Genomic DNA, 24,061 nt, shown 5'->3' with positions numbered 1-24,061 from the left:
AACAAAGATCATTGCTTGGAACAAGGAACAAGGAGATCTGCTGGCTGGAAAGCTCCACGAGCCCTGAAACTAGGAACATGACTAGGAACTCATGACTTGACTAGGAACTTGAGTTGGAACTTAGAACTCAAAAAACATGGATGCAATCCGAGGACTTGATCCAGCGAAGATGGACTTGAAGACAGGTCCTGTGCCAGGAAGTGCTCTACACAGACCCCCATGGGCTGGTCACAGACCATGACATTGGAATGCCTGGAAGCAGAACATGGAAGAATCTAGAAGGTTGAGCATAGAAAAAAGGCAGGGACATCAGGAACTTGATTAAAGATTCAAACGAGGCAAAGATTCAGAGGACTTGGATGAGACACTGACAAGAGACCAGGAACATGGAATGGAGAACATGGAGGTGCACCGATAAAGAACAAGGAAACCAGGAACATCCAATAAAGAACATGAAGACCATCAAGACAGGAGAATGACCACAGAAGATCTTGCAGAAAGAAGAACATTGGTCGACCAAGAGGATCCATTGCGAAGGCACCGACGAAGTGGCAGAGAAATCCTTTTATAGAGCTGAGGGACATTGAGGTGGTGAAATCATTAGCAAGGGCCACGGGGCTTTTCCCATTGCAGGCCCTTTAAATTAAATACAGAAGTGCACACGCCTAAGCAGGAGCTGGCATCTGCAGCATGGCTGGTGACTTAGGGCCACAAAGATGGCCATATTGGAGGTGCTCCTGGCCACATACAGGATGGCAGGAGCAGTAGGCTCACAGCTTCCAGCCACGAAGTGGAAGAAGCGGCGTCGTTGGCCCCAGCCACAAAGAATAGGAAGTGGCAGAGTTGACGGCTCTGCTGAGATAAGAGCATTGGCAGCACTTTGGCCATGATGGAGGCATCAGTGGCAACTCCAGCCACGCTAGGAGGAGTCAGCAACAGTGGACGTTCAGCCGTGAAGATGACGGCATCAGGCCTGCTGCATGAAAGGCCACACATGGGCTGCAATCCCATTGGCAGCATTGGAGAGAGCACAGGACTGGCGTCCCACCGGCAGAGGTGAGAAACTGTTTGTGGGCTTGTCCTGCAAAGGTATCACAACAGCACTCCCTCCTCAAAACCCTCTCCTCAAGCCTCTTTTCTTCGGCTACTGAGGTCATGAAGGAAATTGAGGGTCTAAACACAGGATCTAAAGATGCTTGGTTTTAGGAACTGAAGCAAGGAACCATTCAAAACATACTGGATGAAACATAGCTGAAACTTGGATGAAGATGTGGCTGCTGCTCTCAGAGTAGGACACAGCTGCAGCTCTTGGACAAGGACCAGACTAAAGGCATGACTGAAAGCACAGATAAGACTATGGCATCTTGGCATGCTAGTCCAATTTCTTAGGTTCTTACATGGATATTACAAGAATGAAAATCAAATTAAATTTACTGTCCTTCTGCTACTTAGTAAATGACAAAGATCAACTTGGATTGAGGATCATCTTTGAAGTTTATGAGACTAATACATGGTAGATCCAAGGTAGATGGATATCTTGGACTGTAGGACTGCAAGCAAGTTGTCTTCGAGGCACTGGAGATATGAAACTGATCTGGAGTGCTCGTATGCATGACTAAGTCTTGGCACCTCCTGTAGAATAGAAGTACGTTCAGGGACTGTTAAAGTCCTATATGATTGTGGTCTGGATTCATGAGGAGTCCACCATAAACAGGGGATATAAGAGCATGTAACAGAGTTGCGGTAGGGCAGATAACATAAGAGTGTCTCTTTGCTGATAAATGAGGCCAGCCATTAAACAAAAACCAGGATCCAAATGAAACAAGATTTGCTGACTGAACACAGCTTAAGAAGCACATTTAATTCTTGGCTCTGTGAGCCTTAGGTTAAGCAGACTCATAATCAAGAGTAGACTGTTTTATATAGTAGAAACATGAGCAGAAGATTGATGAAAGGCTGGAATTGGCCTCTCTTTCGAGCAATCTCAGGAAGACTATCAATTTTACTTCTTTACCAGAGGTAACATCTGCTGATCTTAACCCTTAATGGAGTTTACACAATATTTGCAGGGACAGAATTCAGTAACTAGATGGAAATTATGAACTCTAGAGACAAATCACACTCTTGTTGTTTCTCCTTAATGACTGACTCACTCTTTTGCAACTTACTATCGGAGTCTCAAGGTTTCGTAGTCAGTAATTTTCTTTGTAATGCTTTCTGGCAGAAGTGGAATGTCCATAGTTCTAAATTTGTGAGTGTATTACAAAAAACAGTTCATAAGGTCCAGAGTGAAAAAGGTCTTTTGCTTAGCTTCTGTCATAAAAGCGCTGCACCAGGAAAATCTTCTGAAGAGGAGTCAGTGGTTGATGATAAGATCCCAAGATAGGCACTGGCAAGATATCTTAAGTATTAAGTTGTAGGAGAGTCATACAATGGTCTTTCAGGCTAGATAGAACTCCCTTATGTGGATCCACTGTAATGTCAATAGCTACCAAAATAATGGACTACAGTATTAATAATTAGGACTTTTTGTCAGGTCATATTAAACCACTGATTGTAAGAGAATTCTTAAGTGATAGCATTGGAAATAGATACTATTACTAGCAATGACAGAAGTTCCTTAGAGTGGACAATGGCGCTTCTCACCTCAGTGTCACGAAAGAAATTGGTTGTTAAGCTGTTACTTTCCAAATAAGGGATAATCACAGTTCTACTACTGGAGGCTAGTTGGAAGTAGAAGACAAGTGATATAAGGAGGGAGCATAAATCCTTACTTCTAAGTCAAGGATTTATGCCTTGATTTAGCCTTGACTATTTCTACAAGTCTGATCAGTGCTGTCTCATTGTGCTATAATTATATTTGTTTCTTCACCACCACCAAACTAGTCTGACTTAATAGAAAACCTTCTCAAAGTTCCCTTATATTCCCCTCATTATCATATTTAGTAATTTTGTCATATTAAATTTGTTAAAAGGAGAGAATATAAGTTTGGTGGTGGTGAAGAGCAAGCTTCAATACCACTGGCCTCCATCCTACATCTTATGTTGGTTCCATGCAGACCAAGCTTGTGGAGCAATGGGTTAGGCTAGAACTCTTATTTATCATAGAGGTAGAAGCTCTTGTTTAGTGTCAATTTAGCTGAGGTTGATCTGTAACATTTGAAATTCTTTTTTTTCCCTCCAGGGTAACAATAGATGGGCAATAAGAAAGGCCTCAGAGTTTCTACTTTGAATAGAGTTCTGAAAGTTCAGTATCAACAGGAAGAAGGGGTAATACTATTGCAGAAACCATATACTAGTGGCAGACTCAAAATAGGGATTTATCATACATTGATAGCCAAGGTCCAAGACAATAAAAAAAATTAATGTAACTGCAACAATAACAATTATGCACATGTTTCTTTCCTAAACCAGTTTGGACATTAAATCCCTAGGAAGGCCTATTTTATTGGATAGGCTGCAGTTTGTTGACTGTGATTCAAATGATAAATATAAAAAGATCCATTGGGACTAAAACCTTCAAAGCTCTTCCAAGCTTTGTGTCATCAGAATACAAAATTATAGTCATATTGTAGATGGGCATGTCCCTTGGCCTTTCATACACTCATAAAAATTGACATTAAGAATAATTTGTAGTTCTGAATTCAAAGGCATACCGCCTATCGGAAGGGGCCAGGAAATGGCCAATTGTCTTTTGTGCACACCACATGAATTTAGTAATATTCAAAGAAGAGTGCAGTTGGATTAACATAAATGTTTGAGGGGAGTTGATAGGCCTCCAGTACTAGTCCACAACAAGGACCTGAGTTTTGAAAGACTACTCTAGCTACAGAACATACCGGTATTTCTGTTTGTAAACTCTCTGTCTCAGTAGTTTCATTAGCAGGAGTTGTACTACAGCTGAGATATTTCACTTGGTGTCTCTAGTTCGGCCACACCTAATTGGGGCAATAGAGCTCTCACAAAACTATGGAATTCTGTGGGTTTTTCAGTAAGAGGACTGGCATTGTGATATGAGCATGTAGGAAGATGTTGCTGTCTAAGTGGAAATGGGGACCAATTAAGCACTGGTAGATGGAGGAATTGGGCTGTAATGAATTCCAAGACTACAGTACCAGTTCTGTTTGTTTTATTAATGCATTTGCTCTCCTAACCATTTCTCAGAAAATAAAACCGTTCCTCTGTTTGTTATTTTCAAGCCACCTTTGCATATTAAGGGATAGAGGCTGGATCTCTTCTTTACTTGTTATAGTACACTTATGGGTGGAGGCTGCAGTGTTAGTAAAGAGTTTGGTTAATGAAGAACATATATGTGGGACTGAAAAATTCCATATTATGGGCAAGCATCTGGTACCATTAGGATATATCATAACAGTTTTATTACATTTGAATCCAAAGGAGGGCATGTCCACCTGTGCTCCCATCCATTGCAAATACATGTTCAAATCAGAAGCAGGGGGTTGCAATGGAAAATACTAGCACTGGATGCCACTTGTAACTGCAAAAGTAGTCTTATCCAGAGTCTCAAGAAGTGGAATGAAATAGCCAACAGCTCTCTGTTCACATTGTATGCATATCAACTGTTAAGTTGAAGGAGGCCCAGTTCTTAATCAAAGTAATATAAGAATTTGTAAGTTATGGTTATACTTCTATTGCTAGTCCATGGATCAGAAAAACAATATAGGAATACTATGGTGGGGTCCTAAACCACCATATAAGGTAATAGGCTGATGAGGGGGATTAATATGACCAAACACAAAACTGGGAGCCTTCTTCCAGCATCAATCCTCGCCTCAATTATTTGTCTGCTTCTCAGCCTCATCTATGCTGTTGTCTGCTTCTGTTCTGGGTCAATTGCTGTCATCTACTTCTCTCCCTGGTCAATACTGTCATCTGCTTCTCAGCCTAGCATTGGGGTACAAGCTTTAACATGTGATGCAGGACTTGGTAAGGTCCCTCTCACCATGTTTCAAAAGCGATTCCTTGAAGAAAGTTTCTGATCAATACAGCATCATCAAGTTGTACTCCATGTTTCAATGTTAGCTTGTGGTTTTGGCTATGGAGGAAGGTCTTAAAAATAGCTTCAGTTAATACTTTGCAATAAGAAATCATTGTGTCTCTTAACTGAGACAAATCACATTCAATCAAGTATATGTTCAGAGCTGGGGGTGTTGGTATGGGTCACCCAGTAACTACTTCAAATGGGCTCAGATTAGTGGATCTGGCTGCTGTTACCTAATACAGTACCTCTGGCCAGAGCAACCCATTTCTTTTACGGTTTTAGTCAGTCTAATTTTAATAATTTAGTTCATCCTTTCAGTTTGGTTAGTGAAGTGTGTATTTCATGCTCATTGCAGTGGTCATTTATTTAATTACCTTATTATAAAATTCAGGTCTTTGATCATGTCAATACACAGGTGCATCTCAGCAAAGAATTTAATCTTGGAGTAGTTGTTTTTGTCACTGTGGCAGCAGTGTTAGATAGAACTCTGTCTGCTATCATCAAACAATACTGGTAGTCCTAAGCTTTTGGCATATGCATAGAGTCCATTAGCAATTGAAAAAATTGGCAGCATGAAGAACTTTGGTACCTGATTAAATGTTATGGGGCGGATTTTAAAAGCCCTGCTCGCGTAAATCCGGGCGGATTTACACGAGCAGGGCCTTGCGCGCCGGCGCGCCTATTTTCCATAGGCCTGCCGGCGCGCGCAGAGCCCCGGGACTCGTGTAAGTCCTGGGGTTTTTTGTCGGGGCGGGGCCGATCGACGCGGTGTTTTGGGGGCAGTCCGGGGGCGTGGCTGCGCCCTCTGGAACCGCCCCCGGGTTGCGTCTCGGCGCGCCAGCGGCCCGCTGGTGCGCGTGGATTTACGTCTCCCTCCGGGAGGCGTAAATCCGTGGACAAAGGTAGGGGGGGGGGTTTAGATAGGCCTGGGGGGGGGTGGGTTAGGTAGAGGAAGGGAGGGGAAGGTGAGGGGAGGGCGAAAGAGAGTTCCCTCCGAGGCCGCTCCGATTTCGGAGTGGCCTCGGAGGGAACGGAGGCAGGCTGCGCGGCTTGGCGCGCGCCGGCTGCCCAAAACGGCAGCCTTGCGCGCGCCGATCCTGGATTTTAGCGGCTACGTGCGTATCTACTAAAATCCAGCGTACTTTTGTTTGTGACTGGTGCGCCAACAAAAGTACGCGAACGCGCATTTTTAAAAAATCTACCCCTTTGTTTGTTACGGTCCCGGTTGCGAGGGTCGAGACCCGGCCCTTACCTCCTTGGTCCCGGTCCGTCTCTGAGAGCCTGCGGCCCACGGGGGGGACGCCGCCGAGGAACCCTTCCTGGATGCTGTCTCCTTAGGCGCGCAGGAGCCGCACTTATGAAGGCCTTTTCCCGCCACTGAAGGCTCCGCCTTACCCCTGACGTCAGATGCTGTGGCCTATGTAAGGCCATCGCGGAGCCCAGAACTTTGCCTTGCAACGGGGTTCCTTGCTGTTCCCAGTTGCTCCGAGCCCCGGAGTGTGCTATTGCGTTAGCAGCTCCGTTCCTGCCTAAAACTTGCTATGATTTTGTGTCCAAGTCCTGTCTTTGCTTCTGCTTGCTTCCAGTAACCTGTCCTGCTTCAGTTCCAGCTTGGTTCCAGTACCTGTCCTGCTTCAGTGCTTGCCTGGTTCCCGTAACCTGTCCTGCTTCAGTTTCAGCTTGGTTCCAGTACCTGTCCTGCTTCAGTGCTTGACTGGTTCCAGTAACCTGTCCTGCTTCAGTTCCAGCTTGGATCCAGTACCTGTCCTGCTTCAGTTCCAGTTTGGTTCCAGTAATCTGTCCCACTTCAGTTCCAGCTTGGATCCAGTACCTGTCCTATTTCAGTTCCTGCCTGATTCCGGATCCCTGCCTGCCTGCTTCAGTTCCAGCTTCCGTGATCTCCGAAGTCCCAGCGGCCGGGCTCCTCCCGGGGGAGCTCCGGCTTCCAGGGTGAATCCCCTAAGTCCCAAGCGGCTGGGCTCCTACGGGCTCCTCCTGGGGGAGCTCCGGCTTCCTGGGTGAAGCTCACCGTCCATCGCCTGCCTGGTATCGGCCTCCCGGCCTGCCCCCAAGCTTAGACTATAGTCCATCTCTCCCTAGTCTCTCGCAGGCCGGCCCAAGGGTCCACTAAACAGCTAATTCACAACAATGTTGTGTATATATAATATAATTTTGTACAAATTTTGCTGTCACTGGCCCAGACCTTATGAAATCATTTCTCCCTTAGGCCACATGTACCATTTCATGAAAAGGCAAAAGAGATTATTGTAGCAGAGGGTAGCCATATATCATCAGAACACAGTTTACCTCTTGCAGGGTAATAACATCTTGTTTAGTAAACACATAAGCATTTCTTTTGATATTATGCACAACAACAAAAGCAGGTAAGAAAACAAAAGATGTGGTAAGGTTGAGGAAGACTAGAAGTATGTAATAAAATACTAGAATAATCAAATTAAACTAAAAATGTCCAGCACTCCAAAAAATGATAAAGAGAAAGCATCATAATTATGCAAAATTCTATATATTTGCTCACTTTTCAAAAATAAATACATTTAAACCAATTAGAATTTTGAATGACACTTCTAAGAAAGACGTGTCATTAATAAATGAACTCTTCCTTACCCATATATATTATTATTAAATTGAACTTGGTGGTGCTGAATTTATTCAGCCTTTGTAATAAACTTGAAAATGTATCTAAAAGATTGCTTAAACACAATGGTAAATGATGATATTTGATACTTTCAGTTAATTATATGTAAATAGAAGGACTAATGATAATATTATTAACAATATGAATAGAAGATGAAAATCCATGTTATCTATAGGATCTTTTGATAATTAATATTTGTGGAATCGTGCTATACAAATGACATTAATTAGACAAGGAATTGAAATAATGGATTGAATTTAACAAAAATGTTGTTGAAAAGGGAACATTGTTGCATTCTTTCCATTATTAAAATTCAATAACTTTCTTCAGGGTAAAGAGAACTCAGTTTTATTTCCAAAATCATCTTTGGCATACATATTTTCCCAGCTCCTTCACATAGTTATCTCAACTCAAGTACAGAGCTTCATTTCTTAAAAATAAACCGAAATATGTTAATATAGTTATAAACCATTATGTAATTGTTCCAGCATCATTTCCATACTGCAGCATATGCAAGAGGGGTATTTTGAGATTCAAAAACTAAAAATAGACACAACTTAGATTAGGCTTTTCTCGTCTTCAAGATAAATATCTTAGGAAAGAGTAAGTGCCTTTAGAGAGAGATTCTTTAGAGAAATGAAGGGATGCCATCTTAGAATAATAATATACAAAAAATATACATTTTCCTTTATATCCCAGTTATTCATTCATTTACCTATAGGAAAAAAATTGAGTAACTTAAATTTAGGGAAACTCCTACATTCATTAGCAGGTAAAAATCATGCTGTTTTTCCTCTAAAAGAAACAGAGGCCCTTTAAACCAATCTTATTATTCATTTATCTAAATGAAAGTTGGTGATTCAATTATTAGGAATGTTGGTGATTCAATTATTAGGAATGTTTGTTAGTGATTTGATTATTAGGAATGTAGACAGCCGGGTGGCTGATGGGCATGAGGATCACCTGGTAACATGCCAGGTGCGAAGGTGGCGGACCTCACGCATCACCTAGAAAGGATTTTAGACAGTGATGGGGAGGAGCCAGCTGTCATGGTACATGTGGGCATCAACGACATAGGAAAATGTGGGAGGGAGGTTTTGGAAACCAAATTTAGGCTCTTAGGTAGAAAGCTTAAATCCAGAACCTCCAGAGTAGCATTCTCTGAAATGCTTTCTGTTCCACGAGCAGGTCCCCAGAGGCAGGCAGAGCTCCGGAGTCTCATTGTGTGGATGAGACGATGGTGCAAGGAAGAGGGATTCAGTTTTGTAAGGAACTGGGGAACCTTTTGGGGAAGGGGGAGTCTCTTCCGAAGGGATGGGCTCCACCTTAACTAGGGTGGAACTAGACTGCTGGTGCAAACCTTTAAAAAGGAGATAGAGCAGCTTTTAAACTAGAACAAAGGGGAAAGCCGATAGTCGCTCAGCAGCGCATGGTTCGGAGGGTGGTATCTTCAAAGGATATTAATGACACATTAGAATTAGGGCATCCTGACAGTGAGGTTCCAATAATAAGAAAAGTAGTCCAAGTGCCTGTAACTAAAAACTCACCTGAGCTAAAAAATTCTAACTTATCCCTATCAATTAAAAAGCAGAATGAAAATACAAACAAAAAACAAACTTTGAAATGTTTGTATGCTAATACCAGAAGTCTAAGAAGTAAGATAGGAGAATTAGAATGTATAGCAGTGAATGATGACATAGTCTTAATTGGCATCTCAGAGACATGGTGGAAGGAATCTTTATGGGTAGAAATCCCTTGTGTGTTGGGGAAGACTATAGTGATAGGAGTATACTACCGTCCACCTGGCCAAGACGGTGAGACGGACAGTGAAATGCTAAGAGAAATTAGGGAAGGTCAGCAGATCTGAACAGATGGGTGTGAGATCGTTCCGTCAGACTGTTTCCCGAAGTACTGCAATGCCGCATACTGCAAGGAAGAGGAGAGCTAAGGAACGCGAAGCTCAGCCTGCTTCCTCTGTCTTACCAAAGCGAGGCCTGATGGATGCTCATGTCATCTGAGAAGGAAGCATTCTGGGAGTTGGCTCGCAGCAGGGGGAATGGGAAGAACTTGGAAATGTCCCCTGTAAGAGCTCCATACAACTTTGTCCCCGGAGGACCGAAGGCCTCCGGAGAACCCAGCTAAGGTGAGACACTCAGATTTGATATTTTCAATGCCTGGAGATGAAGAGGAAGATCTTGGCGATTTAAAGGAGGAGAGTGTGGATGATCATGGAGGCCCCCTGAGGGCTTCAATAAAACCAGCCAGAACCGGAGAAACTGAGGCCTGTACAGAAGTTCATCAGCCAGGTGGGGACCTGTTATTTGATTCTTCAATGTCTAAGCAAGACCTGTTATTTGATTCTTCAATGTCTAAGAAAGATTTGATTAGACCTCAAGTAATGTTGCTGGAATCAATATGGGACGCTATTCAAATGTTAAATGAGAATTTATCTCAACAACTTAATCCATTGGTAACTATTGTAAAACAAATGGATTCGCGTATAAAAAATTTGGAGAAGAAAGCAGAAGTAGAAAAAAAAACTTACATACTTCTGGAGGAGCAAATGAAAGATTCCCTAAATTAGGGAAGCTAACCAAATTGATAGTGCAGTAAAAATGTGAGATTTCAATTACCCCATTATTGACTGGGTAAATGTATCATCGGGACATGCTAGAGAGATAAAGTTCCTGGATGGAATAAATGACAGTTTTATGGAGCAATTGGTTCAGGAACTGATGAGAGAGGGAGCAATTTTAGATACAATTCTCAGTGGAGCACAAGATTTGGTGAGAGAGTAATGGTGGTAGGGCCGCTTGGCAATAGTGATCATAATATGATCAAATTTGAATTAATGACTGGAATTAATGACTGCTTCAGTTATATGTTTCAAGTTGTTTTCAAGTTGTTTTCTAAGTTGATCTTAGTTGTTTCATAATAGATTTTTTGACTATTATCCATTCATTATATTCGATATGTTCCATGTAAACCGCCTCCCCGGCGATAGTTCTTTCTGTTAAATGTGAACCGGAGTGATATGTATTGTATACAGGAACTTCCGGTATATAAAAACCAAAAATAAATAAAATAAATAAATAAAGGGAGTCAGTAAGAAAATCCATGGCTCTCGTGCTAAACTTTCAAAAGGAAAACTTTGATAAAATGAGAAAAATTGTTAGAAAAAAACTGAAAGGAGCAGGTACAAATGTAAAAAGTGTGCAAGAGGTGTGGTCATTGTTAAAAAATACTATCCTAGAAGCACAGTCCAGATGTATTCCACACATTAAGAAACGTGGAAAGAAGGCAAAACAATTACCGGTTAAAAGGTGAGGTGAAAAAAGCTATTTTAGCCAAAAACTCTTCATTCAAAAATTGGAAGAAGGATCCAACAGAAGAAAATAGGATAATGCATAAGTGCTAGCAAGTTAAATGTAAGAAATTGATAAGACAGGCTAAGAGAGAATTTGAAAAGAAGTTGGCCGTAGAGGCAAAAACTCAGAGTAAAAACTTTTTAAAATATATCTGAAGCAGAAAGCCTGTGAGGGAGTCAGTTGGACCATTAGATGATCAAGGGGTTAAAGGGGCACTTAGAGAAGATAAGGCCATTGTGGAAAGATTAAATGATTTCTTTGCGTCAGTGTTTACTGAAGAGGATGTTGGGGAGATACCCGTACCGGAGAAGGTTTTCATGAGTAATGATTCAGATGGCCTGAACCAAATCATGGTAAACCTAGAAGATGTGGTAGGCCTGATTGACAAACTGAAGAGTACTAAATCACCTGGACCGGATGGTATACACTCCAGGGTTCTGAAGGAACTAAAAAATGAAATTTCAGACCTATTAGTAAAAATTTGTAACCTATTATTAAAATCATCCATTGTAGGGTGGCTAATGTAACCCCAATATTTAAAAAAGGCTCCAGGGGCAATCCGGGAAACTGCAGACCAGTTAGCCTGACTTCAGTGCCAGGAAAAATAGTGGAAAGTGTTCTAAAAATCAAAATCACAGAAATTATAGAAAGACATGGTTTAATGGAACAAAGTCAGCAGGGCTTTACTCAAGGCAAGTCTTGCCTCACAAAGCTGCTTCACTTTTTGAAGGAGTTAATAAACATGTAGATAAAGGTGAACTGATAGATGTAGAGTATTTGGATTTTCAGAAGGCATTTGACAAAGTTCCTCATAAGAGGCTTCTAGGAAAAGTAAAAAGTCATGGGATAGGTGATGATGTCCTTTCGTGGTTTACAAACTGGCTAAAAGACAGAAAACAGAGAGTAGGATTAAATGGAAAATTTTCTCAGTGGAAGGGAGTGGTCAGTGGAGTGCCTCAGGGATCTGTATTGGGACCCTTACTTTTCAATATATTTATGAATGATCTGGAAAGAAATACGACGAGTGAGGTAATCAAATTTCCAGATGATACAAAATTATTCAGAGTAGTTAAATCACAAGCAGATTGTAATAAATTGCAGGAAGAACTTGTGAGATTGGAAAATTGGGCATCCAAATGGCAGATGAAATTTAATGTGGATAAGTGCAAGGTGATGCATATAGGGAAAAATAACCCATGCTATAGTTACACAATGTTAGGTTCCATTTTAGGAGCTACCACCCAAGAAAGAGATCTAGGTGTCATAGTGGATAACACATTGAAATCATCTGTTCAGTGTGCTGCAGCAGTCAAAAAAATAGAATGTTGGGAATTATTAGAAAGGGAATGGTGAATAAAACGGAAAATTTATAATGCCTCTGTATTGTTCCATGGTGAGACTGCACCTTGAATACTGTATACAATTCTGGTCGCCACATCTAAAAAAAGATATAATTGCGATGGAGAAGGTACAGAGAAGGGTGACCAAAATGATAAAGGGGATGGAACAGCTCCCCTATAAGGAAAGACTAAAGAGGTTAGGACTTTTCAGCTTGGAGAAGAGACAGCTGAGGGGGAATATGATAGAGGTGTTTAAAATCATGAGAGGTCTAGAACAGGTAAATGTGAATTGGTTATTTACTCTTTTGGATAATAGAAGGACTAAGGGGCACTCCATGAAGTTAGCATGTGGCACATTTAAAACTAATCGGAGAAAGTTCTTTTTCACTCAACGCACAATTAAACTCTGGAATTTGTTGCCAGAGGATGTGGTTAGTGCAGTTAGTATAGCTGTGTTTAAAAAAGGATTGGATAAGATCTTGGAGGAGAAGTCCATTACCTGCTATTAATTAAGCTGACTTAGAAAATAGCCACTGCTATTACTAGCAACAGTAGCCTGGGATAGACTTAGTTTTTGGGAACTTGCCAGGTTCTTATGGCCTGGATTGGCCACTGTTAGAAGCAGGATGCTGGGCTTGATGGACCTTTGCTCTGATCCAGTATGGCATGTTCTTATGTTCTTAAAGAGTACTTTAATATAAATACATTTAACATACGCGCGTATCTTTTAAAATCCAGGGTCGGCGCGTGCAAGGCTGCGCAAAATCGGCAGCCTGCGCGCGCTGTGCTGCTTCTGTTCCCTCTGAGGCCGCTCCAAAATTGGAGCGGCCTCGGAGGGAACTTTCCTTCCATCCCCCAGCATCTTCCCCTCCCTTCCCCTACCTAACGCATCCCCCCAGCCTATCTAACTCCCCCCGAAACGCCCCTAGGCCGGAACCATGCCTGCGGCCCTGCCCCAAATGACGCGCATCTGCGACATGCCCCCGACAAGCCCCCCCCAGGAAAGCCCCGGGACTTAGGCTCGGCGCGCGCGCAGGGGGAGCTTGAAAATCTGGCCCTTAGTGCAAAAGTGTTTAAATTTTCAATCTTCAAACATGCAGACGGCTTTGTTGTATCGCCAACAGGTGTTATCATGAGCCGATGCCTGCTTGGAAGTAGATGTCCTTCATGAGCTCATTGCTCTCATTCCCTGCTCTGATGATTTGCAAGTCATGTGTTGTATCCACAGGCTGACGTCCTGTGTTCCCCAAGTCATATACCAGTTCTCCTCCATCTTATCCAAGAACTTTTCATCGTAATTCAACCAGGACCAGCCCTCATGCTGTTGATATGCTCTCAGGATATTCACTGCATATGTCAGCATGGGTCCATATTGCGAATTATCCTTACGACTAAGAACACTAGCCATATATAAGAACGCCATCATCCAGTTAACTATATTCTTAGGTATTCCCCTCTCCTTTTCTTTGGTTGTTGCTGAGTCTTTAGACTTCTTTCGTTCCCCAGAATACCCAACAAACAAACAGGCTGGGAGAAATAGGCTGAGATTCAAACATCAAACAACACAGAAGCACCAAAATCCAGATGCTGGCATAGGCATGGCAAGTAGCATATTAACAGCATCATGCTCAAGGTGGTATATCATGGGCAAGGCAGGTAGTCAGACTGGTAGCAGCATGACCCCTAAGGTAGTAAGCAGGGACTTGGCAGGAAAGCATAGAAGCAGCAATACCCCGAACATGGTATATAAGGAGCATGGCGGGTAGGCAGAACAGTAGCAGCAAAAATCCCTAAAATGGTATGTCTGTAGTATGGTAGCTATGCAAGGGACAAGAATTGGTTGCTATAGTTACCAGCTGGTTTTTTTGCTTAGTAGTATTCAGCCATAGACTTCAATGGGCCATAGACTTGAATTGGGAATATGTTTTGTTTCATTCATGGGACACTTAATTTGTTTTGAGAACCATAAATGAAATGATTATGGACTCAGTCATCATGTTTTACCCATGCATTTCAAATAAATGTGCATCCCTACTGTCCATGGCAACAATTAAGATCAAGTGAGGGCATACTTCTTTCTATCCCTTCCTTTAAAGAAATGGGGAACAATTGTTTGAGGGTTAGGGATTTTTCAATAGTTGGCCTTTTATTATGGAACAGATTATCCCTTGACATTAAGATAGAGCAGAATTATTCCACTTTTTGGAAAAAAGTGAAAATATAGTTAATTTCTCAGCATGGAAGATTCAAATTCTGTTGTAATAAACCAACTATTGTCTGTGATTGTTCTGTTAGATGTTATGCAATTTAATAGAGATGAAGTATGGAGGTAATAGTTGTATCATGATGTGAATGTATGAGTTAAGATGTGTTTGAAAATTATGGGTTAGGTGGAGATGAGGGATGGAGGGAATATTGGTATTGTGATCTAAATATACGGGATAGAATGTGGTTGATGACCATGGATTAATTGGTCATCTATGCTGATGTTGTTACTGATTTAATTCTGCTGTATTTTGTATTGTATTTTATATTTATTTTCTTTTGTTTGCGGTTTATATTACTGATGTATGAATTGTATTTTCATTTTGTTTGATTTGAATTATTTTACTTTGTACACTGCCTTGCGTGATTTTTGGGGGGCTGGGAACAAAGTAAATTAGTATTTTTAAATAAAAAAATAAAAATATATGGTCAAAGAATTGCCCTTGTAGTGAATAGGGCAATCAAACATGAGTTTAAAATTTATATCCTATATATCCAGCTTTAATGTACTGAATATGACCATCTTATTCTAAAATAATCATATTGATTATAAGGGAATGTATAACACAGTGGGGATATTTATTTTTGCCCTATAATTTGCTCCACAAAAAATAGGCAAATCTGTTGCAGTACAATGTTACTACATTTATTTTCAATGTAATATTACATGAAGAAGACCACACTTCGAGCAAACTCTCTGTATAACATACTATGAGTGAAGTGATCAGATTAGTTGAACATTTCAAAGGTTATTTTCTTAAAATACCATCACACTGACTTCATTTGGTGGTATAGTTAAATATGGAAGAGAGTGAACTATTTAGCTTACATGAAGCAGCAGCAGAAATGCTGTATTGCTCATTAGCGGGGGAATTTTAAATCCTCGGCGCACGCCAATACTGGGAGATTTGCGTGTGTCTGGCCACAAGCGCACCAAGCGCATTTTATACACGGAAGTGCCGGGCTTCTAGGCAGAGGCAGGGGCCATCCAGGACAGCTTTATTAGGCTGCTGGCACACGGAACTTACTGCTGTACCGTCGAGCAGGTAATTTCTAAAACAAAATAAAATTCAGGTAGGTAGGTGGGGTTTAGGGGTCAGAGAGGAGAAGAGAGGAGAGAGGAAAAGGGAGGAAGGATAGGTAAGGGGTTAAGGAACTGGGGAAAGGCTTAGTCACATCGTGCACGTTTGTTAAAAAATACCTCTCTTGCACTCGGGTCAGCGTGTGCCAATATAAATTAGGGCACGCATGTGCGTGCAGGTATTGGATTTTATAAAATGCATGCGGTGATGTACATATGTTATATAATTAGCGCGTCCCTTTTCAAATTTATCTCTTAAGAGTTTTACAGGGATACAAATTTTGTTCGTTTTTGGTTTCATTTTTGAGGAGGTGGTTCCCCACAAATTTTGCTTTGTTTAATGTTTATTTCATTTCTTTAGTTTTTTTTAAAAAAAGAAAAACAATTAAAGAAAAAGAAAGAAAGAAAAACAGAAAAAATAAATGGGGCCTCTTGAGGCTTCCCATGCCCATCTCCCATCCTTCCCACTAAAGAAAATTGCTGGGACCAGAATCCTCCCTGGCCTTTAACTACTAGGTCTGGGGGGATCTGCAGGTGAGGCTTAGGCCCAGGCTGAAAGCTTAGGCTTGGAGGCCTGGTTCCAGTGCCTGGGCCTCAGCAAACCTTTCGATCAGATCTCGCAACTGTGCCTATCCTACCTGCAGCTCCAAAGTAGGTACAGTGTACCTCCTCACCAGAGGCTGAGTCATCCATCGCATCTTCATCCTGTGGCGGGTCAGTCAAGCAGGCCTTATTTTCCCGATCCTCATTTTTGCCCTTTACATCTTTATTTTCCAACAGCAAAATAGGGGGCATCTTTTATCAAAGAGGTCGGATGATCAAGAAAAGCAGGTGATTTTGCAGGATTTCAGTGGAAGCAGGGCTAACGTTCACATGTCTCCTTCAGAGCATACCCAGAAGTCCCTAGCACCTCCTTTTTAATGCAGTGGCTCATTAGCCTACTGCATCGCACACCTGGGAGAGGTGGATGGGCTCGCGTTAGGAAAGCGGACACTCAATCATATTCCTTCGGCCTGATAAATGGTGAGCATTTTACTCTAACCTCTAGCAGTTCTGCATGATCAACATATTCTTCTAGCTCTGAAGAGATAAATCAGGAAAGAAAAGAAAATATATTTATTTTAAATATTGACAATTAATTTTTCTGAGATGCTTAAATCTGCCTTGAATCAAGAATCTAATGTGTCAGCCTCAAGAAACTGTGCTATTTCTTCATTGATCTGATGAAGAGATCATGGCTCTTAAAAGCTAGTTCAATTCATATTAAGTTAGTTAAATAAAAATGGATCACTGCTAAGTTATGTGTTGATGTTTATTTCTACAACTAATGAAATAAAATGTATTGTTTTAGATGACTATTTTATGATGAAACCAGTTCTCAAGCCACTTGTGTCTGAAGAGAAGATTTCATTTGGAATCAGTATTGTGAATTCATCTCTAAACACAATAATGGACATAAAAACATTTTATAATGAAGTTGATAGTCGTCTGATAGCAAATGAGGTAACAATTATTTCCATTTAACAAAAGACAATTTTATCTTTAGATTTTCTTCTGGAAAGATCTCAAAATCTATCAGGGTATCTTTTTTTTTTGTTCTATAATAAACCATGCAACACTTTACCAAAACTCAAGAGGATAGCTGCATTTAATAATACTATCCTTATGAGTTGTTCACTGTCCACCTATTCTGCATTGTTTGACTTCCCTTTCCGTGTTTCAAATTGGATTTCTATTATTGAATACCTTTACAGATCATTTCTTAATTTCCTCTACCTGATTACTCAGCTTAATGGTTTTGGTGTCTCAGTGGAACATACCTCTTCATTTATAAATCATGCATGCATTGTATTTGTGACCCACAAATTTTAATTGAGTGAATGTCATGTTTTCTCAGGCGATGCTAGTATATAAGAAAAAGCAAATTAGGGGTGTGACTGCCTTCCTTTTATGGGGGGTCATTTTCAAAGGAGTTACGCATGTAAATGTGACATACTATCGTAGCAATTTTCAAAAGCTATTTACTCGAGTAAAGTGCACTTACTTGAGTAAATCCTATGGACAATTCAATGGCATATATTGTAGCAATTTTGAAAAGCCCACTTACTTGAGTAAAGTGTATTTACTCGAGCAAAAACCAGTTTTGCTCGAGTAAATGCTTTTGAAAATCTGGCCCACGGTGTCTTCCTTCGTTAGAGATGATGTAAGGTAATTGGGGCCTTGTTCCAAAGTGAGATTTGAAAATCATGGCCTTTTATGTGGGAATAAGATAGGCACACAAAATGCTGATAATGAGCAATGAGACCACTTTGAGCAGTTGTGTTCACTGTTGGCCTTTGAAAGATGGAATCGAGTCAGATTTTCAGGATACCTCTAATGAATATGTATGAGGTAGATTTGCGGTAGGGTGCATGTAAATATTTTTATGAATATTCATTAAGGGGAGGAATTTTAAAGGGTTACACGCATAACCCTTTTAAAAGCCTCCTGCACGTGCCGAGCCTATTTTGCATAGACTCGGCGACGCACGCAAGCTCCAGGACGCGTGTATGTCCCGGGGCTTGAAAAAATGGGTGGATAGTGGGCGGGCCGGGGGCGGGGCCGGAGCCTCCAGGCAGAGCGGCCATTTGCCACAGTGCCCGGGATCATGCGCCGGCCGTTGCCGGCTGGCATAACCTACGCCTGCCCAGAGGCAGGCACAACTTAAAAATTAAAGATAAGGAGAGGGGGTTTAGGTAGGGCTGGGGGGCGGGTTATGTAGGAGAAGGGAGGGGAAGGTGGGGGGGCAGAGGGAACAGAGGAAGGCTGCATGGCTTGGCGCTCGCAAGTTGCACAATTGTGCACCCCCTTGCGCACGCCGACCCAGGATTTTATAACATGCACGCGGCTGCGCGCGCATGTTACAAAATCGGGCGTAGATTTGTCCACGCTGGGTTGCACGCACAAATCTATGCCTGCATGAAGTTTTTAAAATCTGGCCCTTAGGGGTAGATTTTCAAAGGGTTATGCGCGGAACTCCGAAAACCTACCCCTGCGCATGCCGAGCTTATTTTGCATAGGCTCGGCGGCGCGCGCAAGCCCCGGGATGCGTGTATGTCCCGGGGCTTTGAAAAAGGGTGGGGCCAGGGGTGGGGCGGCAGTCCGGGGTGGTCCCGAGTCCTCCGGCACAGCAGCTTTGCCGGGGGATAGCGCCAGCAGCTGGCCGGCGCGCACAAGATATGCCTGCAAAGGCAGGCGTAAAAAACAAAATAAGGTGGGGGGGATTTAGGTAGGGCTGGGGGGTGGGTTAGATAGGGGAAGGGAGGGGAAGGTAGGGGGGAGCAAAAGAAAAATTCCCTCCAAGGCCGCTCCGATTTTGAGCGGCGTTGGAGGGAACGGGGAAAGCCATCGGTGCTCCCCTAGGGCTCGGCGCGAGCAAGGTGCACAAGTGTGCACCCCATTGCGTGCGCTGACCCTGCATTTTATAACATGTGCGCGGCAGCGCACGCATGTTATAAAAACGGGTGTACATTTGTGCGTGCCGGGTAAGGTGCACAAATGTACCCCGCGCGCGTAGGATTAAAAATTGGCCCCCTAAGCTTGTCCTGAAAATCTGAGCTATTTGTGGCCCCTGAGGACTGGAAGTGAATACAGTTGACTTAGTGTCCTTCTGGTGGTTAATAGTAATGTAATATCAAATATTTTCATTATGTATATGTATTTGCTGTATACAATCTTAGGGAAAGTTTGTTAGTCACTTTGTAAGTCACTCAGAGCCTTGTGCACCAAGTGATTCATAAAGATAAAAGATAAAGGTAGTCTTTTTCTGTAACTGAATCCAATTTTTTAAATGTTATATGAAAAGCAGTTCATGAAAAGTAATTCCAATAAAATGTTTCCTTGTCTCAAAAAATGTTATCATTTGTTGTCTATATGTCATGGTTCATATGTGTCTCTTTTCATTTAGATGAATGTCTCTTCACGTGACAATGTGATGCCAATAGTACTTGCAAGAAATTCGGCTGGACATCTTTCAGGTGCCATCCGTACTATTGGGGCCGCCACAGTGGGCTATTATGGTGAGGACTAGCCTTTTTGGTTTTTGGTTTTATCAGTACATATGATTTCTACAGCTGGGTCTAGTTAAAATGAATAGAAAAGGCTGAAATGAGTATATGAAGTAAATGATTCAGGAAAAATAGGAATGGTGTTAAAATGGCAAGTATTCTCTTAGTGCAGATTGTAATGAATCATATTTGACTTTTGTTATTAATTTCTGTCTCCAATTAGGGGTCAGAGTGTTTAATTCAAATCCTGCTGCTAACAGTTTGAATTTCATTGGTGGACCAGCAATCTTGCTGGAACTCATTGCTATGGCTCTCGATGACCATGCTCTGTATGCAGCTGTTAAAGTCCTTCATTCTGTGCAGAGCAGTAATGCAATGAGTGAAAAACTGATAAAGCATATGGATGGATACAGGGTAAGAAGAATAGACTGGATTCTGAATGTCTTAATTTTATACATATAACTGAAAATATATTAATATTTTCAGTTGTTTTTTTATATTTGCAAGAACTCTAGAACAGGGGTTCCCTAACCTGTCCTGGAGGACCCCCAGCCAATCAGGTTTTTAGGATATCTCCAATGATTGTTCTTGCGATAAATCTGCATGCAAGTGCATGAAAACCTGACTGACTGGGTTCTTCCAGGACAGGTATGGGAACCTCTGCTCTAGAAGTTCTATGCCACTTCACCAATTCTTGATAATTGTGCCAGCGATGCTATACTTTGAAATACAATCATATGACCTATGGAGTTTATCATAGAAAATGCAAGCTATGTTTCCTACGGATTTTATCATAGGAAATTCAGCCTATGTGACTGGGGGGGGAATTTATCATAGGAAGTTCAGGAAGTAAATTAAGCTATCACACAATCTAACAAAACTATAGCTGTGCATATAAACACAATTAATTGGATGAAGCAATATGCACAGATTTACAGTACAAGACAAAATTATACTGTAGCCTCAGATTTGCTGTATTGACCAGTATAAGGCAATAAAGAGCCCTTCATGAATAAAGGTCAGTAAGAAAAGTTATTTGGTGTTTTAAGTCAGAGTCAAGTACGAATGAAGAAGAGATAGGCAGGGATACATGCTACCAGTTTATCACTCTCCTCACTGTTGTGCCAGTCAGAACGATCATCTTGGCTTCTTTGGTCGTTTATGGATTTATTTCTCCATTGTACTAAACTATGTAGACCACCCTCTTCCTTGCAGTGGCAGCTCCAGAAATATGTGTATGGGGGGAGGGGGCAAAGAGAATTTTAGGGTAGGCAAGCACCATGCTTTTCCGGTCAATCAATAAAGTGACCCAGCCAGACAGGTGGGAGGAAAGCTGGGGGACAAAGGTACGGTATTCCAAAATTAAAATCTTTAGTTAAAAGAAATTAGTGCAGCTTGATAAAAGTGACAATGAGAAATCCAAAATTAGGTACTAAGATGTCAAGAGGGTTACTTATCCTTACAGTTGTACCCTCCTGGGATTCTATCATTCCTTTTGCTGGTGTTTAAAAACGTCCTTGGCAGATGCTCGGCTCTCTGGCTACCAAGGATCTTGACTTGTTTATCCATTGCTTGAATCTATCCTGCAAGACCCACATACCTTTTTCTCCTGCTCAACTCATTTGTACTCCTGGATCACTGGAACAATGCATTGAATGAACAGCTTCTTCATTCTACTCTCTTCTCCTTCCTACATTGATGGTCTCCTCTAGACAGGCACTTGACATTTACTTCTTGCTGTTCCTGTAAAAATCTGTGTTCACCATGAACTTGAATCAGGTCTCCTTTCCCTCATAGAAAGTCAGGCCCAGGGTGAGAATTATGTTCTTCAGAATGTCAATAGTCTCCAACAGGGATATGCATTTTATTTTTCCTACTAATGCCAAAAATGCAGCAAATGAGGCCATTTTCAGTTCATTCCAAATAGAATAAACCAAAAATAGCTTTCCATGAAAATATTCAGGTATTCGTATATGTGGCGATTTTCCAAAAAAGAAAAAAACAAAAAACAAAGCAGGCCTCCATTGACTGGCTTCCCTGGGCCAAAAAACTAATTGACCATTCCTGGTACCAGGAATGGCCTTGCTCCAGAGTAAGGCCCCAATGCTGAGGACTAGCCCCACAACCAGACCCCACCTCTGGGGCCTAGGCCCGAGAAGAACCTGTTGCCAAGGCCCGACTCTGAGTCAAGCTTGGCACCAGGACCAGTGCCGCCACCACTGAGAAAATGTATCAGAGATGGGGGCGATCTTACCCTGGCCTCCATTTACCCCCCTTCCTGGATCCTACTTGAAAGAGGGCAAGAGCAATGCCCAGCTGCTCTCACCCAAATTCCAGTGCTTTAGGAGATGGTTCCAAATTGATCTCACTTAGGCATCTTCTTCTGATGTGGTCTGAATCATTTTGATGTACGACTGTATATTTCTACAGTCGTACATCAAAATGGCACCAATCGCAGCAGAGGAAGATGAAAAAGTAACATTACTCTGGCACTATCCTCCTGGTGAATGGTGCCATTGTTAAAATGCCGGGACCCAGACGGAAGCAATTAGGGATGTGCATTTGTTTTTCACGAATTAGACAATGTCAATGATATTGTCTAATTTGCCATGGTTCGGAAGCACTGAAATATGAAGCTTTTTTTGCAGAAATTTCGGCAAAACTCGTATTTCGTGTTAGTGCGCAGTAACGGAGTTACTGCGCACTACATATCTGTTAGTGCGCAGTAATACCAATTAGTGCGCAGTTTTTCTAGCTAACAAACTCCTCTGAATTGATACTTTTTAATTTTTAAGTTGCATTTTTTAGTGCGCACTAATTACAAGCCCATTAGTTTGATCTCTGTGGTGAGTAAATTAATGAAATCGCTACTAAAACAGAGGATATTGCAGTTTCTGGAATCCAAACAATTACAAAATCCGAGGCAGCATGGTTTCACCAGACCTAGGTGTGGGGCCAGCACAATGCACTGTGAAAGCTGTGCACTTGCACAGGGCGGAGGCTCTGAGGAGGTGACGACCTGGGTCCACTAGTGGCTATATTGAGTGGAGGCTGTGGGGCCATTCGGAGGACTCCATCACGCGGGCAGTCGAAATAAATAAAAAAAAAAAAAGCCGCGGGACGCATATGTGTCTTGCTAAATCTCTGCCTGATCTGATATAGGGAAAAAAACCACATCCTCTGCGCTAGCCGGCAGCAGGAGCAATGGCAGCATTTGATTGATATCATCTCCTGCTGCTGAGGGTCAGGCTTGCGAAAGGAGCAGCGAGATTTCACAGTTCTTACCGCAAGACTGGCTCTACAACAGTAGGAGATGTTGTTGCTCAAATCCTGTTCCTGCTGCCAGGTCGTGCAGGATGAGGGAGAAGTCTGATACTAATATACTGTGCTAGGGAGTCCCTGCATTTGGAGTGGAAGGAGGAAGAACTAGGGAGTGACTGGGTGAGAAGGTGGGGGAACAGCACAAGGAAGGGGAAGAAAGTGATGAAAGCACAGAAAGGGGAGGAAATAGCAAGGAATGAAGGGAGGGAGAGGGGAAAAACTGAGGTGAGAAAGGGGAATCATCAGATAAGTAAGGGGTGAGAAGGAGAAGAATCTCTAGAGGGACAGAAATAGGGGAAGAACTGAGGTAGTGTGAGAAGAGGAGAGAGGGAAGAGCCTCTGAGGGAGAGAAGGGGTTGAAAAGTGGGGGAAAGAGGAAAGATAATGAGGGAAGAGCTGAGATAAGGAGATAAGAAGTAAAAGAAAGAGCTGAGATAACGAGGCCACGGTCTACCTGGGGGGATCCCATTCATCCGCCAATGACCTAAGGTGAGGTGAGGCTTTGGGCTGCCGACAGACTGCATTCCACCAGCAGCTCAAGTGGAGTGGAGGCCACCTTGTGATCCTGACCTGATAGAGGACAAAGTGAAGAGACAGACCCAAAGCTCCCAGCAATTGGAAGAAAAGAAAAGGTGAAGCCCGTGTGTGTGAGACAGCATGTGTGTGTATGTGTGTGTGTGTGTGTGCAAGCTTGTGGCTTGTGTTTCTGCTCACCCACATGTGGGCGAGAGGGAGTATGTGTATCTAAGAGGAAGTATGAGTGTGTGAGCATGAGTATGTATGAGAGAAAGAAAGTGTGTGTGCATATATGAGAGAGATAGGAGAAAGTTTGTATACCCTTCCTCTACCACTAATCCCCAGATATGGAGAGTGGGAATGAATTTTGTTTTTTAATCCTTATTAGTTTTAATTATTGGGTGATTGATGTATCTGCTGTTTTGAAATATTTTACTGGTGTTTGGGAAATTAAAAAAAACAATTT

General features: G+C 42.1%; 1 protein-coding gene across 2 annotated transcripts in view; it reads left to right on the top strand.

Annotated features, from left to right (window-relative positions):
- The window catches only part of WDFY4 (WDFY family member 4), a 746,928-nt gene that overhangs the window by 199,555 nt on the left and 523,312 nt on the right, over positions 1 to 24,061 (top strand). For both annotated transcript variants that reach the window (XM_029609624.1, XM_029609625.1), the window contains 3 exons: positions 17,064 to 17,215; positions 19,659 to 19,770; positions 19,982 to 20,172. In XM_029609624.1, the coding sequence (XP_029465484.1) occupies positions 17,064 to 17,215; positions 19,659 to 19,770; positions 19,982 to 20,172 (455 nt within the window). The remainder of the gene's footprint in view (positions 1 to 17,063; positions 17,216 to 19,658; positions 19,771 to 19,981; positions 20,173 to 24,061) is intronic.

Source organism: Rhinatrema bivittatum, chromosome 7 (genome assembly GCF_901001135.1).
Source record: "Rhinatrema bivittatum chromosome 7, aRhiBiv1.1, whole genome shotgun sequence".
Classification (NCBI taxonomy): domain Eukaryota; kingdom Metazoa; phylum Chordata; class Amphibia; order Gymnophiona; family Rhinatrematidae; genus Rhinatrema; species Rhinatrema bivittatum.
Note: the sequence above shows the minus strand (reverse complement) of the source record. Positions and strands in the feature narration are given on the sequence as shown.